The sequence below is a fragment of the Bufo bufo genome, chromosome 2 (assembly GCF_905171765.1).
Source record: "Bufo bufo chromosome 2, aBufBuf1.1, whole genome shotgun sequence".
NCBI classification, from domain to species: Eukaryota; Metazoa; Chordata; class Amphibia; order Anura; family Bufonidae; genus Bufo; species Bufo bufo.
In genome coordinates this window covers 361,726,512-361,738,985 of record NC_053390.1, presented here as the reverse complement: position 1 = coordinate 361,738,985, position 12,474 = coordinate 361,726,512, and the positions used below count along the sequence as shown (strand labels likewise).

Here is a 12,474-nt window from a genome sequence, read left to right as displayed (position 1 = left end):
ACTTAATGGTCCATAAGTTAATGAGATTTAAGTATTTATTCAATTATTTATATTTTATGGTTGGATTATTTATTGATATTTATTAATTCAGTATTTTGATAAATTGGTATGATAACCTGGTAAAACCCCAAATAAAGCAACACGGCCTATTTATTCCACACTGAATTGTCTCGTGTTTTAATTATCTATTAGGTAAGGTTATACGGTTTTAAGAAATGTGTCCTCTGCCACCCATGATACGCTCTTACACCCCCACCTTAAATTCATACAGCTGATGGGCGGGCGTGTCGGACCCCCAGCCGATCTGATATTGATGACCTATCCTGAGGATGGGTCATCAATATTAAAAGCCCGGAGAACCCTTTTAAAAAACAAGTTTCCAGCGACTGGCCAAAAATAGCTTTGGCTGAAAGGGGTTAAAATATATTTAAATAAATAATATCAGTCACAAATTAGTACAAATTGTTTTCATCATGTTACCTGATTACAACTGATTACAGGAAGCTGATTACAATTATACATACAGATATGACCATGTAAATATGCAAAAAAAAAGTGTTTACCTTGAGCCAGCCTTTCCAGTCTCTTTCCATGTTCTGGTGGTATAGAGTACCTTTTGGAGTAAACCAAAATGTATTAGTTAAAACAGCAAACCGTGCATGTAAAATTAATACTTGAATGGTCACTAACTTTTCACACAAGTTTGCATAAGTACAGGCAAAACCATCTGATATATCTCATCAGGCCTCCCCCCTAAAACTTCCTAAACTAACACTCTTAGGCCTCATGCACACAGCCATTGTTTTGGTCCGCATCCAAGCCGCAGTTTTGGCAGCACGGATGCGGACCCATTTACTTCAATGGGGCCGCAAAAGATGCGGACAGAACTCTGAGACAAAGATGGTCGGTCCGCTCACTGAAGGATCAGATTACAAGATACCATAGAAGTTTATGGAGAGGGAAGGGGAAGGAGGAGTGAGCTGCAGTGAGAGAAAAGCGGAGACACACAGACAGACACTGCCCAGCTAATAAGTGTTATATCATACACAAGCACTTCATCCACATTAATACTTATCAATACAACTTTCTAATGCTCTGTACAAAATAATGAAGGAAAAAGCAGAATCCTGGTTTTCATGTGCTTTATATGGGAAACATTTAGTATTTATTCTTCAGGGACAACGGAGAAGTAGAGACTGTAGAGGGAAACCGGCTAATAACTGCAGAATACAGGTACTTTAATTTACTAAATTCTGACACCGGCATTAGTAATTTAAGTATACAGAAACAATTGACCAATATTAACCCCTTAAGGACCCTCGCCTTACATGTACGGCGCTGGTGGACGTGACTTAAGGACCAGTGTCGTACATGTACGGCTCCTGCACGCGCCCGATCAGCGGCACAGACCCGGCAGTCCCTGACAGCCGGGCCCCTGCTGCATACACAGGCATCGGTGAAAACACAGATGACGGCGTGTTAATCCCTTGTATGCTGCTGTCAAAGCTGACCGCGGCATGCAGAGGGTTGGCGGAGGGTACAGGTGCCCTCCGTATCTCCTTTGGGTCCCTAGGGAACAGATGGCAGAGAAGGCAAGCCCGATGCCTTCCATAGGCATCGGGGCTTGCCTTCTACGAAAGCCTGTGAGATCCAGCCCTTAGGCTGGGTCTCACAGGCAGGCTGTCGGCATAAAAGCTGAAGTTTCAAGAAAAAAAAAAAAAAAAAAGGCATACTGGGTATGCCGAATCCGTAACAACTGGCTCTACAAAAATATCACATGATCCACCCCCTCACCTGAACTCCGTAGAAAAAAATAAAAACTGTGCTAAAACAATCACTTTTTCAGTCACCTTACATCACAAAAAGTGCAACACCAACTGATCAAAAAGGTGTATGCCTCCCAAAATAGTACCAAACTGTCACCTCATCCCGCAAAAAATGAGCCCCTACATAAAACAAATCGGGAAAAGAATAAAAAAAAACTATGGCTCTCAGAATATGGAGACACTAAAACATGATTTTTTTTATTTTTTTTAATGCTTTTATTGTGTTAAAAGTGAAAAAAATAAAAAAAGGTAGACATATTCGGCATCATTGTGTCCGTAACAACCAGGTCTATTAAAATATCACATGACCTAACCCCTCAGGTGAACACTGTAAAAAATATAAAAAACAGTGTCAAAAAAGCCATTTTTTGTCACCATACATCACAAAAAGTGTAATACCAAGTGATCAAAAAGTTATATGCATCCTAAAATAGTACCAAACAGTCATCTCATACCAAAACAAATGAGCCCCTACATAAGACAGTCACCCTAAAAATAAAAAATAAAAACTATGGCTCTCAAAATATGGACACACTAAAAAATTATTTTAAAAAAAAAGTTGTCATATTTGGCATTGTCGCGTCCGTAACAAACTGCTCTATAAAAATAGCACATGATCTAACCTTGTCAGACGAACATTGTAGAAAACAAAAAATAAAAACAGTGCCAAAACCAGGGCTGTGGAGTCGGAGTCGGGGGAAATTTTGGGTACCTGGAGTCGGAGTCGGCAAACAATGCACCGACTCCTACTAAATTTAGATTGGAATAAAAAATTAAAAAAAAGCAAGTTTAAATGTCCCAATTCACAAAAAGGTATAATTAATGACTTCTCTACTGTAAGAATAAAGACCAATGCATGCAGTGCCTCACGTAACCGCAAAACGAACACGTTAAGTGACCGTGAAGAAGCATGCTTTTCATGTCCTTCACTATATGGCACGCAACGCACAATTAGGAGCTGCAATACTTATACTTTCCATAGTGTTGTGTTCTGCTTTTACAGGGAACGCAGCGTCCATGTGTAACCTAGCCTCTCACTGATAAGGGATTAAATAAATATGTTTTTTGCAGGACTAGAGAGTGAGACACTTGTATAAGTGAAGGGAATGGAGGGCCAATAGTTCAAGACTGAAGCTGTAAACCATTGGAAAAACTGCTGTCATTTAGCCAAGGCTATAAAAACTTGTAAACTCCGATTGTTAGCTTAAACTTTAAACATGACTATGGGATTCTCCTAGGAAAATCATGTTTTAGAATAAATGCCCCTTCCTGGATCCTCCTTTGTTTTCATTGTGTTTGTCTTTTGCTTAAACTGTGCAATACAGTAGACTGTTGGCTTCCCAGCCAGTAGTCCTGTGGTAGGTAGCGTTTCTTTCCCTCAAGGAATGTATAAAATACATTTGCATATTAATACAGAGGAGTCGGAGTCGGGGAGTCGGAGTCGGAAGTACATAAAACTGAGGAGTCGGAGTCGGAACATTTATCTACCGACTCCACAGCCCTGGCCAAAACATCTATTTTTTTGTTACCTTGCCTCACAAAAAAAGTGTAAAATAGAGCAATTAAAAATCATACCGTATGTACCCCAAAATAGTACCAACAAAACTGCCACCTCATCTCATAGTTTCCAAAATGGGGTCACTTTTTTGGAGTTTCTACTCTAGGGGTGCATCAGGGAGTCCTCAAATGTGACATGGCAACTTAAAATTATCCCACTGAAATCCGCCTTCCAAAAATCATATGGCGTTCCTTTCCTTCTGCGACCTGCCACGTGCCCGTATAGCGGTTTAAGACAACATATGGGGTGTTTCTGTAAACTACAGAATCAGAGCAATAAATGTTGTGTTTTGTTTGGCTGTTAATCCTTGCTTTGTTATTGGAAAAAATTTATTAAAAAGGAAAATCTGGCAAAAAAGTTAATTTTATCTACATTTTCCTTTAATTCTTGTGGAACACCTAAAGGGTTAACAAAGTTAGTAAAATCAGTTTTGAATACCTTGAGGGGTTTAGTTTCTAAAATGGGGCCATTTATTGGTGATTTAAATTATTTAAGCCCCACAAACAGACTTCAGACCTGAACTGGTCCTTAAAATTGGGCTTTGGAAATTTTCTTAAAAATTTTAAGATTTGCTTCTAACCTTTAAGCCTTTTAACGTCCCCATAAAAGAAAATGTCATTTACAAAATGATCCAAAACATGAAGTAGACATATGGGAAATGTAAAGTAATACTGTATTTTTCGCCCCATAAGACGCGTGGGGCGTATAATAAGGAGCGGCTTACATTATGGAAGCGCTCATTAGTACCGGAGGACCTTTCACCTTGAAAAACATTGTGAACTAAGTATGCTGCCATGGAGAGCGGCGCCCGGGGATCTCACTGCACTTACTATTACCTCTGGGCGCCGCTCCGTTCTCCCGTTATCCCCTCGGGTATCTTTACTCACTAAGTTATAGTAGGCGGTGTCTGCCCTTGTCCTGTGGGCGTCTCCTTCTCCTAGGCTGCAGCGCTGGCCAATCGCAGCGCACAGCTCACAGCCTGGGAGTTTTTTTCTCCCAGGCTGTCAGCTGTGCGCTGCGATTGGCCAGCGCTACAGCCTAGGAGAAGGAGACGCCCACAGGACAAGGGCAGACACCGCCTACTATAACTTAGTGAGAGAACATACCGGAGCCTATAACGGGAGAACGGAGCGGCGCCCAGAGGTAATAGTAAGTGCAGTGAGATCCCCGGGCGCCGCTCTCCATGGCAGCATACTTCGTTCACAATGTTTTTCAAGGTGAAAGGTCCTCTTTGAGCGGTTAAGGATCTGTACTCACTGCTTCCTGGTCCTCGGCTGTCGGCTGTGCAGGGCTGCGCACCAGTTCACAGAGCACAGCTGACAGCCGGATGAAGAGGATCGCGATGGTGAGGAGCGGTAAGTGACTGTTTTTATTTTTTCCTCTGAAGCAATATGGGGCTGATAAAGAGGCAATGGGGCCTGAGAGAGGCAATGGAGGCTGACAAAAAGAGGCAATGGGGGCTGACAAAAAGAGGCAATGGGGGCTGATATGAGACTAGGGCTAGCCAAAAGAGGCATGTGGACTGATATGAGACTGGGGCTAGTCAAAAGAGGCATGGGGGGTTGATTTGAGACTGGGGGTCTGATCCGAGGTCTGAATGGAGTCTTATTTATATTGGGGCTCATATCTGAGGTCTGATTGGGGGTCATTCACTTTTGGGTGTGAGCTGAGGTCTGATTGCGGGTCTGATCTAAGGTCTTATTGGGGTATTATTAACATTGGGGGTCTGATTGGGGCTGTGATCTGAGGTCTGATTAACATTGGGGGTCTGATTGCTGATCTGACCTTAGGTGTAATGAAAAATATTTTTTTCTTATTGTCCCCCTCTAAAACCTAGGTGCGTCTTATGGGCCGGTGCGTCTTATAGAGCACAAATACGGTAACTATATTAGGAGGTATTACGATCTGTTTTAAAAGCAGAGAAATTGTGAATTTATCCAAATTTTTGGTAAATTTGGTATTTTTTTTTATAAATAAAAGTGAAATATTTTGACTCAAATTTACCACTGTTATGAAGTACAATATGTGACGAGAAAACAATCTCAGAATGGCTTGGATAAGTAAAAGCGGTTTAAAGTTACCACCACTTAAAGTGACACATGTCAGATTTGCTTTCCTTAAGGTGAAAAATGGCAGGGTCCTGAAGGGGTTAATTAAAGTGTATAGGAAGGGGAAGTAAACAGCTGACTGACAAGACAAAGCTTGGAAAAAGCTCAAGATCAATTGTCAACTGAAAACCTGTTTGTGTTTTTTTTTTTTTTTTTAGCAACACAAAGCCGCATATGTTCATTTGCAAACAAACTTTCCTTCTTTGAATTATACTAAAGTGAAATTAAATAGGAATGGATAAAATCAGGGGCGACCCCAGGTCAAAACATCCAGGTCTTGGGCCCAGATGTTTTGTCCACGCCTCAAATGTTGTGATAGCAGAGAATACAGTTGAATTATTGCCCCGCGACTCACTGTCATAGGCCACTGACATAGAAAAGAGTAGAACGGAGCAGTCGATCGCCAAGCAATCACCTGTGCCGGTTCTCAGGCGAAAAGAGGACATCATCGCCAGGGCCAGCGTCATAAACCGGCATCCCCGGGCAAGTGCCGGGGCCCAATGCTCCTGGGGGGGCCCACTGAGCTGCTATGAGCACTTCCATCAATACAGATGGGAGCTCTCACTGCTGTCATTTCACATACGCAGTACCCCTTTGGTGGGCCCTCTGAGCTGCAGAGACTCAGAACACGCCCCCTCTACACAGGACACGCCCCCTCTACACAGGACACACTGCCTGAGGAGAGAGACCGCAGGGCTGGAGCAGAGAAGTGTGAACACAGTCTGTGAGTCTGCACTGTGACTGTCTCTTGTCTGTGGGATAGAAGGAAGGGGGAATCTGCTGCTGCTTCATTCTATTTAGTTGTGTTACTGTTTCATTAAGCAGTTTGCCTCCATGACACCTGCCCCCCCCCCATATCCTGTCCTCTCTCATCCTCATGGATCCCCTGCTGTCTCCTTTCCTCCCTCATGTATCCAGAGCTCCTGTTCCACCTTCTTATTGCTGCCCTGCACAGACCTCCTGCCACTACTTCTTGTATGAATCCCCCTCAGAGCCCCTCCCACCTACTTGCTGTGTCCACCCCTCCTGTCCATCCAGGGCCCCTGTCTCACTCCTCTGCCTCTCATTATGGTGGCATCTGAACCGCATTCACCATAAGGACCTTCTAACGTCACAGGGTCATGTGACTGTGCCCCCCACCCCGTACTGTGCCCCCCACCCCGTACTGTGCCCCTTTATACCCTGCATTGTGCCCTCCTACCACACCCTGTGCAGTGCCCTCTTATACCCTTTTATCCGGTCACTGTATGGCGGTGTTATCACTATATGGCGGTGTTATCACTATATGGCGGTGGTATCCAATAACTGCATGGCCATAACTGTATCCCTTCCCTGCCCACACCACTTTTTTTAGACCTGGCATGAGCGGGAAAAGATACAGATTGCGGTGTTAAGGACCTTTGCGCCACATCTGTGTCAGAAATACGCCTAATATAGACGTATTTCTATATAATAAATGACCCCCTAATTGTATTATCATTCAGGGGTAGGGCTAATATCTTTATATTATATAGATTCTAGTGTATTATACTGTGCCCTGTATTTCCCAGTAGAAAATGATCCTTGGAAAACAGTCCTCATCACTGACCACCAGGACCAGTTAGCGCTCTGTCAGTACATGGCGGCCTCCCCTCTCCGCCACGCTGCTCCGCTGTGTACTGGTGCTTAGGGTACTTTCACATTAGCGTTTTTCTTTTCCGGCATAGAGTTCCGTCACAGGGGCTCTATACCGGAAAAGAACTGATCAGGCATATCCCCATGCATTATGAATGGAGAGTAATCCGTTCAGTTTGCATCAGGATGTCTTCAGTTCAGTCGTTTTGACTGATCAAGCAAAAGAGAAAACCGTAGCATGCTACGGTTTTATCTCCGGCTAAAAAAACTGAAGACTTGCCTGAATGCCGGATCCGGCATTTTTTCCCATAGGAATGTATTAGTGCCGGATCCGTCCTTCCGGTATGCGCATGCACAGACTGAAAAAAAGGTGAAAAAATAAATGCCGGATCCGTTTTTGCCGGATGACACCGGAAAGACGGATCCGGCATTTCAATGCATTTTTTCGACTGATCAGAATCCTGATCCATCTTACTAATGCCATCAGTTAGCATACATTTTGCCTGATCCGGCAGGCAGTTCCGGCGACGGAACTGCTTGCCGGAACTCTCTGCCGCAAGTGTGAAAGTAGCCTTATTCTGACACTAGGGCCGGGTTCACATCCTATTTTTTCCATCCATTTAATGCATACCAAAAATGTCTGCGTTAACAGATGCCTCAGACTGATGCCGTACAGTGGCGTCCGTTCACCATACAATTCCATGGTAAAAAAACATATATGTTAACGTCTGCATTTTTTACTGGACACTGCAGGATACAAAAACGTGGAGTGCTGCACATTTCTATGCATCAAACCGATAGGAAAACCGTGATGTGAACACACATTGGGGGGAGGGGGGAGTACTAAATTTCGCTGTGGGGCCCAGTCAGTTCTAGCTCCATCACTGCACATCTCCTTCTCTCCTCCAGGCCCGGCTCACTGCTGCAGCGGGCCGCCGTAGAGAAGGAGCGCAGGGAGCTGCGGTTAGTGAATGACAGGACCACCAGCTCCCCTGCAATGATAGGTATGTGAGGGGGCCACTGGGGGGTCATTCATCACACTGTGAGGGCCCCTTACACAGTATAATGACTCCCAGTGCCCCCCATTTAGTATAATGATCCCCATTGACCTTCCATTTAGCATAATGACCACCAGAGCCCCCATTAAATATAATAACCCCTCGTGCCCCCTCTATACAGTATAACCCCCAGTGTGGGGGCGACTGGGGGTCATTATTCTGAATGGAGGGTCACTGTGGGGTCATTATACTGTGAGGGCCCTTTACATAGTATAATGACCCCCAGTGTCCCCCATTTAGTATAATGATCACCAATGACCCTACATTCAATATAATCACCCCCAGAGCCCCCTCCATACAGTATTCCCCCAGTGTGGGGGCTACTGGGGGTCATTATTCTAAATGGGGGCGACTGGGGGTTATTATTCTGAATGCAGGGCCACAGGTGGTCATTATACAGTGGGGGGGGGATTGGGGGTTCATTATACTGTGTGAAGGGCCACTAGTAGTCATTATACTGTATAGGGGCCACTGGGGGTCATTATACTGTGTAGGAGCCACAGGGGGACATGTCAATGTAAAAAAATGCCTCATGGGGGCCCACTGGGATTTATCGCCCAAGGGCCCACATGAACCTGGAGCCGGCCCTGATCATCGCACACGTGTATGTCAAGATGTAGTCAGTGTGTTGACTTAAACGCGACCACCTGTGTCCAGAAGCCAGCAACTTGGGCTGCAAACAGGAAGAGGCATGTATTTGTTTGTTTTTTGCTGAAACTGGGCAAACAACATGATGCCATGAGTAAGGGCTCATGCACACAAACGTTTTTTGCGTTTAGTATACGGGCCGTATTTTGATTCCGTATACGGTCCATATATGGAACCATTCATTTCAATGGGTCCGCAAAAGATGCAAACAGCACTCTGTGTGCTGTCTGCATCAGTTGCTCCGTTCCGTGGCCCCGCAAAAATTATGGGAGGCATGTCCTATTCTTGTCCGTTTTGCGGACAAGAATTTCTATAATGGGCCTTCTGTTCCGTTCCGCAAATTGCGGAAGGCACACGGGCGGCATCCGTGTGCATGAGCCCTGAGGCCGAATGCACACGGCCGTGTTCCGGAAGGCCGTGAACGGTCCGTGGTATGCCGGCCTGCATTCCTGCTGACAAAAAGGGAGCGCACAGCGTCATTCTTTGCTATGACGCCATGCGCTTCATGCCGCCGCTGCACTACAGTAATACACTTGTATGATCTATACGAGTGTATTACTGCAGTGCAGCGGCGGCATGAAGCGCACGGCGTCATAGCAACCAATGACGCCGTGCGCTCCTGCTCTCAGCAGGAATCCAGGCCGGCATACCATGAAACATGTCATCGCTGTAGCTGAATCATGTTAATCTTTTAATGGATTTCACACAAAGAATGTGGATCTTTTATCCTCAAGTGCTGAAGCTACTAAGTTTTTGATATCGGGGGGGGGGGGGGGGAGATAGTACTGGGAGGCACTATGTGGGGGGGCTTTATAACTACAGGGGGAGTCTAAGTATTGGGTGCACTAGAGGGGGGTACTTTAAGCACAGGGGACACTAAGAACAAGGGACATTATACCTACAGAGAGGCATTATAACTATTAGGGACATTACAGAAGCATTTTACAAGGGCACAAAAAAGGGACATATACTGATTGGGGTCACCTCAGAGGGGCATTATACCTACTGGGGCACTACACAGAGAAATAACTATTGGGGGCATTACAGGGGGCCATAATACATATTAGGGACACTACAGGGGGCATTATACATACTGGGGGCACTTCAGGGGGTCATTATAATTACTGGGAGCAATATAAGGGGCCTTAAAGCGGTATTCCCATCACATACAATGGGAACAGTGGGGGTTATATCGCTAGGATATGCCCCCATTGTCTGATAGGTGCGGGTACCACCTCTGGGACCAGCACCTACAAAGAGAACGGAGCGGGAGAGCTGTGGCTGGAGGACCCTGGGTTTCCCGGGGTCTGTCCAACACCAAGCGCTGCTCCCATACAAGTGAATGGGAGCACACTGCGCACGTGCGGCCCCTGCTCCCATTCATTTCTACGGGGTAGATGGAAATAGCCGAGCCAGCGCTCAGCTATTTTCGGCGGCCCTACTGACATGGTCCAATAACAGACATGGTAAATTAAATGGTGCCCTTAAAAAAATATAACTTATCCATGAAACAAAAAGCACTCATATGGTTATATGAATGAGAAATTAAAAACGGTATGGCTATTGGAACGTAGGGAGGAAGAAATAAAAATGCAAAAGCAAAAATGGGCCCGGTGCTTAACCACCTCAGGACCGCCGTACGCAGGATTGCGTCTTTGCGGCGGTCCTGTTGTTCTGGGTGGACGCGCCGGTGCGTCCTCTCGCGAGACGCGAGATTTCCTGTGAACGCGCGCACACAGGCGCGCGCGTTCACAGGATCGGAAGGTAAGCGAGTGGATCTCCAGCCTGCCAGCGGCGATCGTTCGCTGGCAGGCTGGAGATGTGATTTTTTTAACCCCTAACAGGTATATTAGACGCTGTTTTGATAACAGCGTCTAATATACCTGCTACCTGGTCCTCTGGTGGTCCCCTTTGTTTGGATCGACCACCAGAGGACACAGGCAGCTCAGTAATATGTTGCACCAAGCACCACTACACTACACCCCCCCCCCCCCCGTCACTTATTAACCCCTTATTAGCCCTTGATCACCCCTGATCACCCCATATAGACTCCCTGATCACCCCCCTGTCATTGATTACCCCCCTGTCATTGATCAACCCCCTGTAAAGCTCCATTCAGATGTCCGCATGATTTTTACGGATCCACTGATAGACTGATCGGATCCGTAAAAATCATACGGACGTCTGAATGCAGCCTTACAGGGGAGTGATAAATGACGGAGGTGATCACCCCATATAGACTCCCTGATCACCCCCCTGTCATTGATCACCCCCCTGTAAAGCTCCATTCAGATGTCCGCATGATTTTTACGGATCCACTGATAGACTGATCGGATCCGTAAAAATCATACGGACGTCTGAATGCAGCCTTACAGGGGAGTGATCAATGACTGTGGTGATCACCCCATATAGACTCCCTGATCACCCCCCTGTCATTGATTACCCCTCTGTCATTGATCACCCCCCTGTAAAGCTCCATTCAGATGTCCGCATGATTTTTACGGATCCACTGATAGACTGATCGGATCCGTAAAAATCATACAGACGTCTGAATGGAGCCTTACAGGGGAGTGATCAATGACTGTGGTGATCACCCCATATAGACTCCCTGATCACCCCCCTGTCATTGATTACCCCCCTGTCATTGATCACCCCCCTGTAAAGCTCCATTCAGATGTCCGCATGATTTTTACGGATCCACTGATAGACTGATCGGATCCGTAAAAATCATACGGACGTCTGAATGCAGCCTTACAGGGGAGTGATCAATGACTGTGGTGATCACCCCATATAGACTCCCTGATCACCCCCCTGTCATTGATTACCCCTCTGTCATTGATCACCCCCCTGTAAAGCTCCATTCAGATGTCCGCATGATTTTTACGGATCCACTGATAGACTGATCGGATCCGTAAAAATCATACGGACGTCTGAATGCAGCCTTACAGGGGAGTGATCAATGACTGTGGTGATCACCCCATATAGACTCCCTGATCACCCCCCTGTCATTGATTACCCCTCTGTCATTGATCACCCCCCTGTAAAGCTCCATTCAGATGTCCGCATGATTTTTACGGATCCACTGATAGACTGATCGGATCCGTAAAAATCATACGGACGTCTGAATGCAGCCTTACAGGGGGGTGATCAATGACAGTTGGGTGATCACCCCATATAGACTCCCTGATCACCCCCCTGTCATTGATCACCCCCCCTGTCATTGATCACCCCCCTGTCATTGATCCCCCCCCCCCTCTGTAAGGCTGCATTCAGTCTTTTTTTTGGCCCAAGTTAGCGGAATTTTTTTTTTTTTCTTACAAAGTCACATATTCCACTAACTTGTGACAAAAAATAAAATCTCACATGAACTCACCATACCCCTCACGGAATCCAAATGCGTAAAATTTTTTAGACATTTATATTCCAGACTTCTTCTCACGCTTTAGGGCCCCTAGAATGCCAGGGCAGTATAAATACCCCACATGTGACCCCATTTCGGAAAGAAGACACCCCCAGGTATTCCGTGAGGGGCATATTGAGTCCATGAAAGATTGAAATTTTTGTCCCAAGTTAGCGGAACGGGAGACTTTGTGAGAAAAAAATAAAAAATATCAATTTCCGCTAACTTGTGCCAAAAAAAAAAAATTTCTATGAACTCGCCA

General features: G+C 45.6%; 1 protein-coding gene across 1 annotated transcript in view; it reads right to left on the bottom strand.

The window, feature by feature from the left end:
- Window positions 1-12,474, bottom strand: part of KDM4C (lysine demethylase 4C) — a 320,670-nt gene that overhangs the window by 265,745 nt on the left and 42,451 nt on the right. Inside the window, 1 exon segment of the mRNA XM_040419760.1 lies at window positions 481-613. Within this exon segment, the coding sequence (XP_040275694.1) occupies window positions 481-613 (133 nt within the window).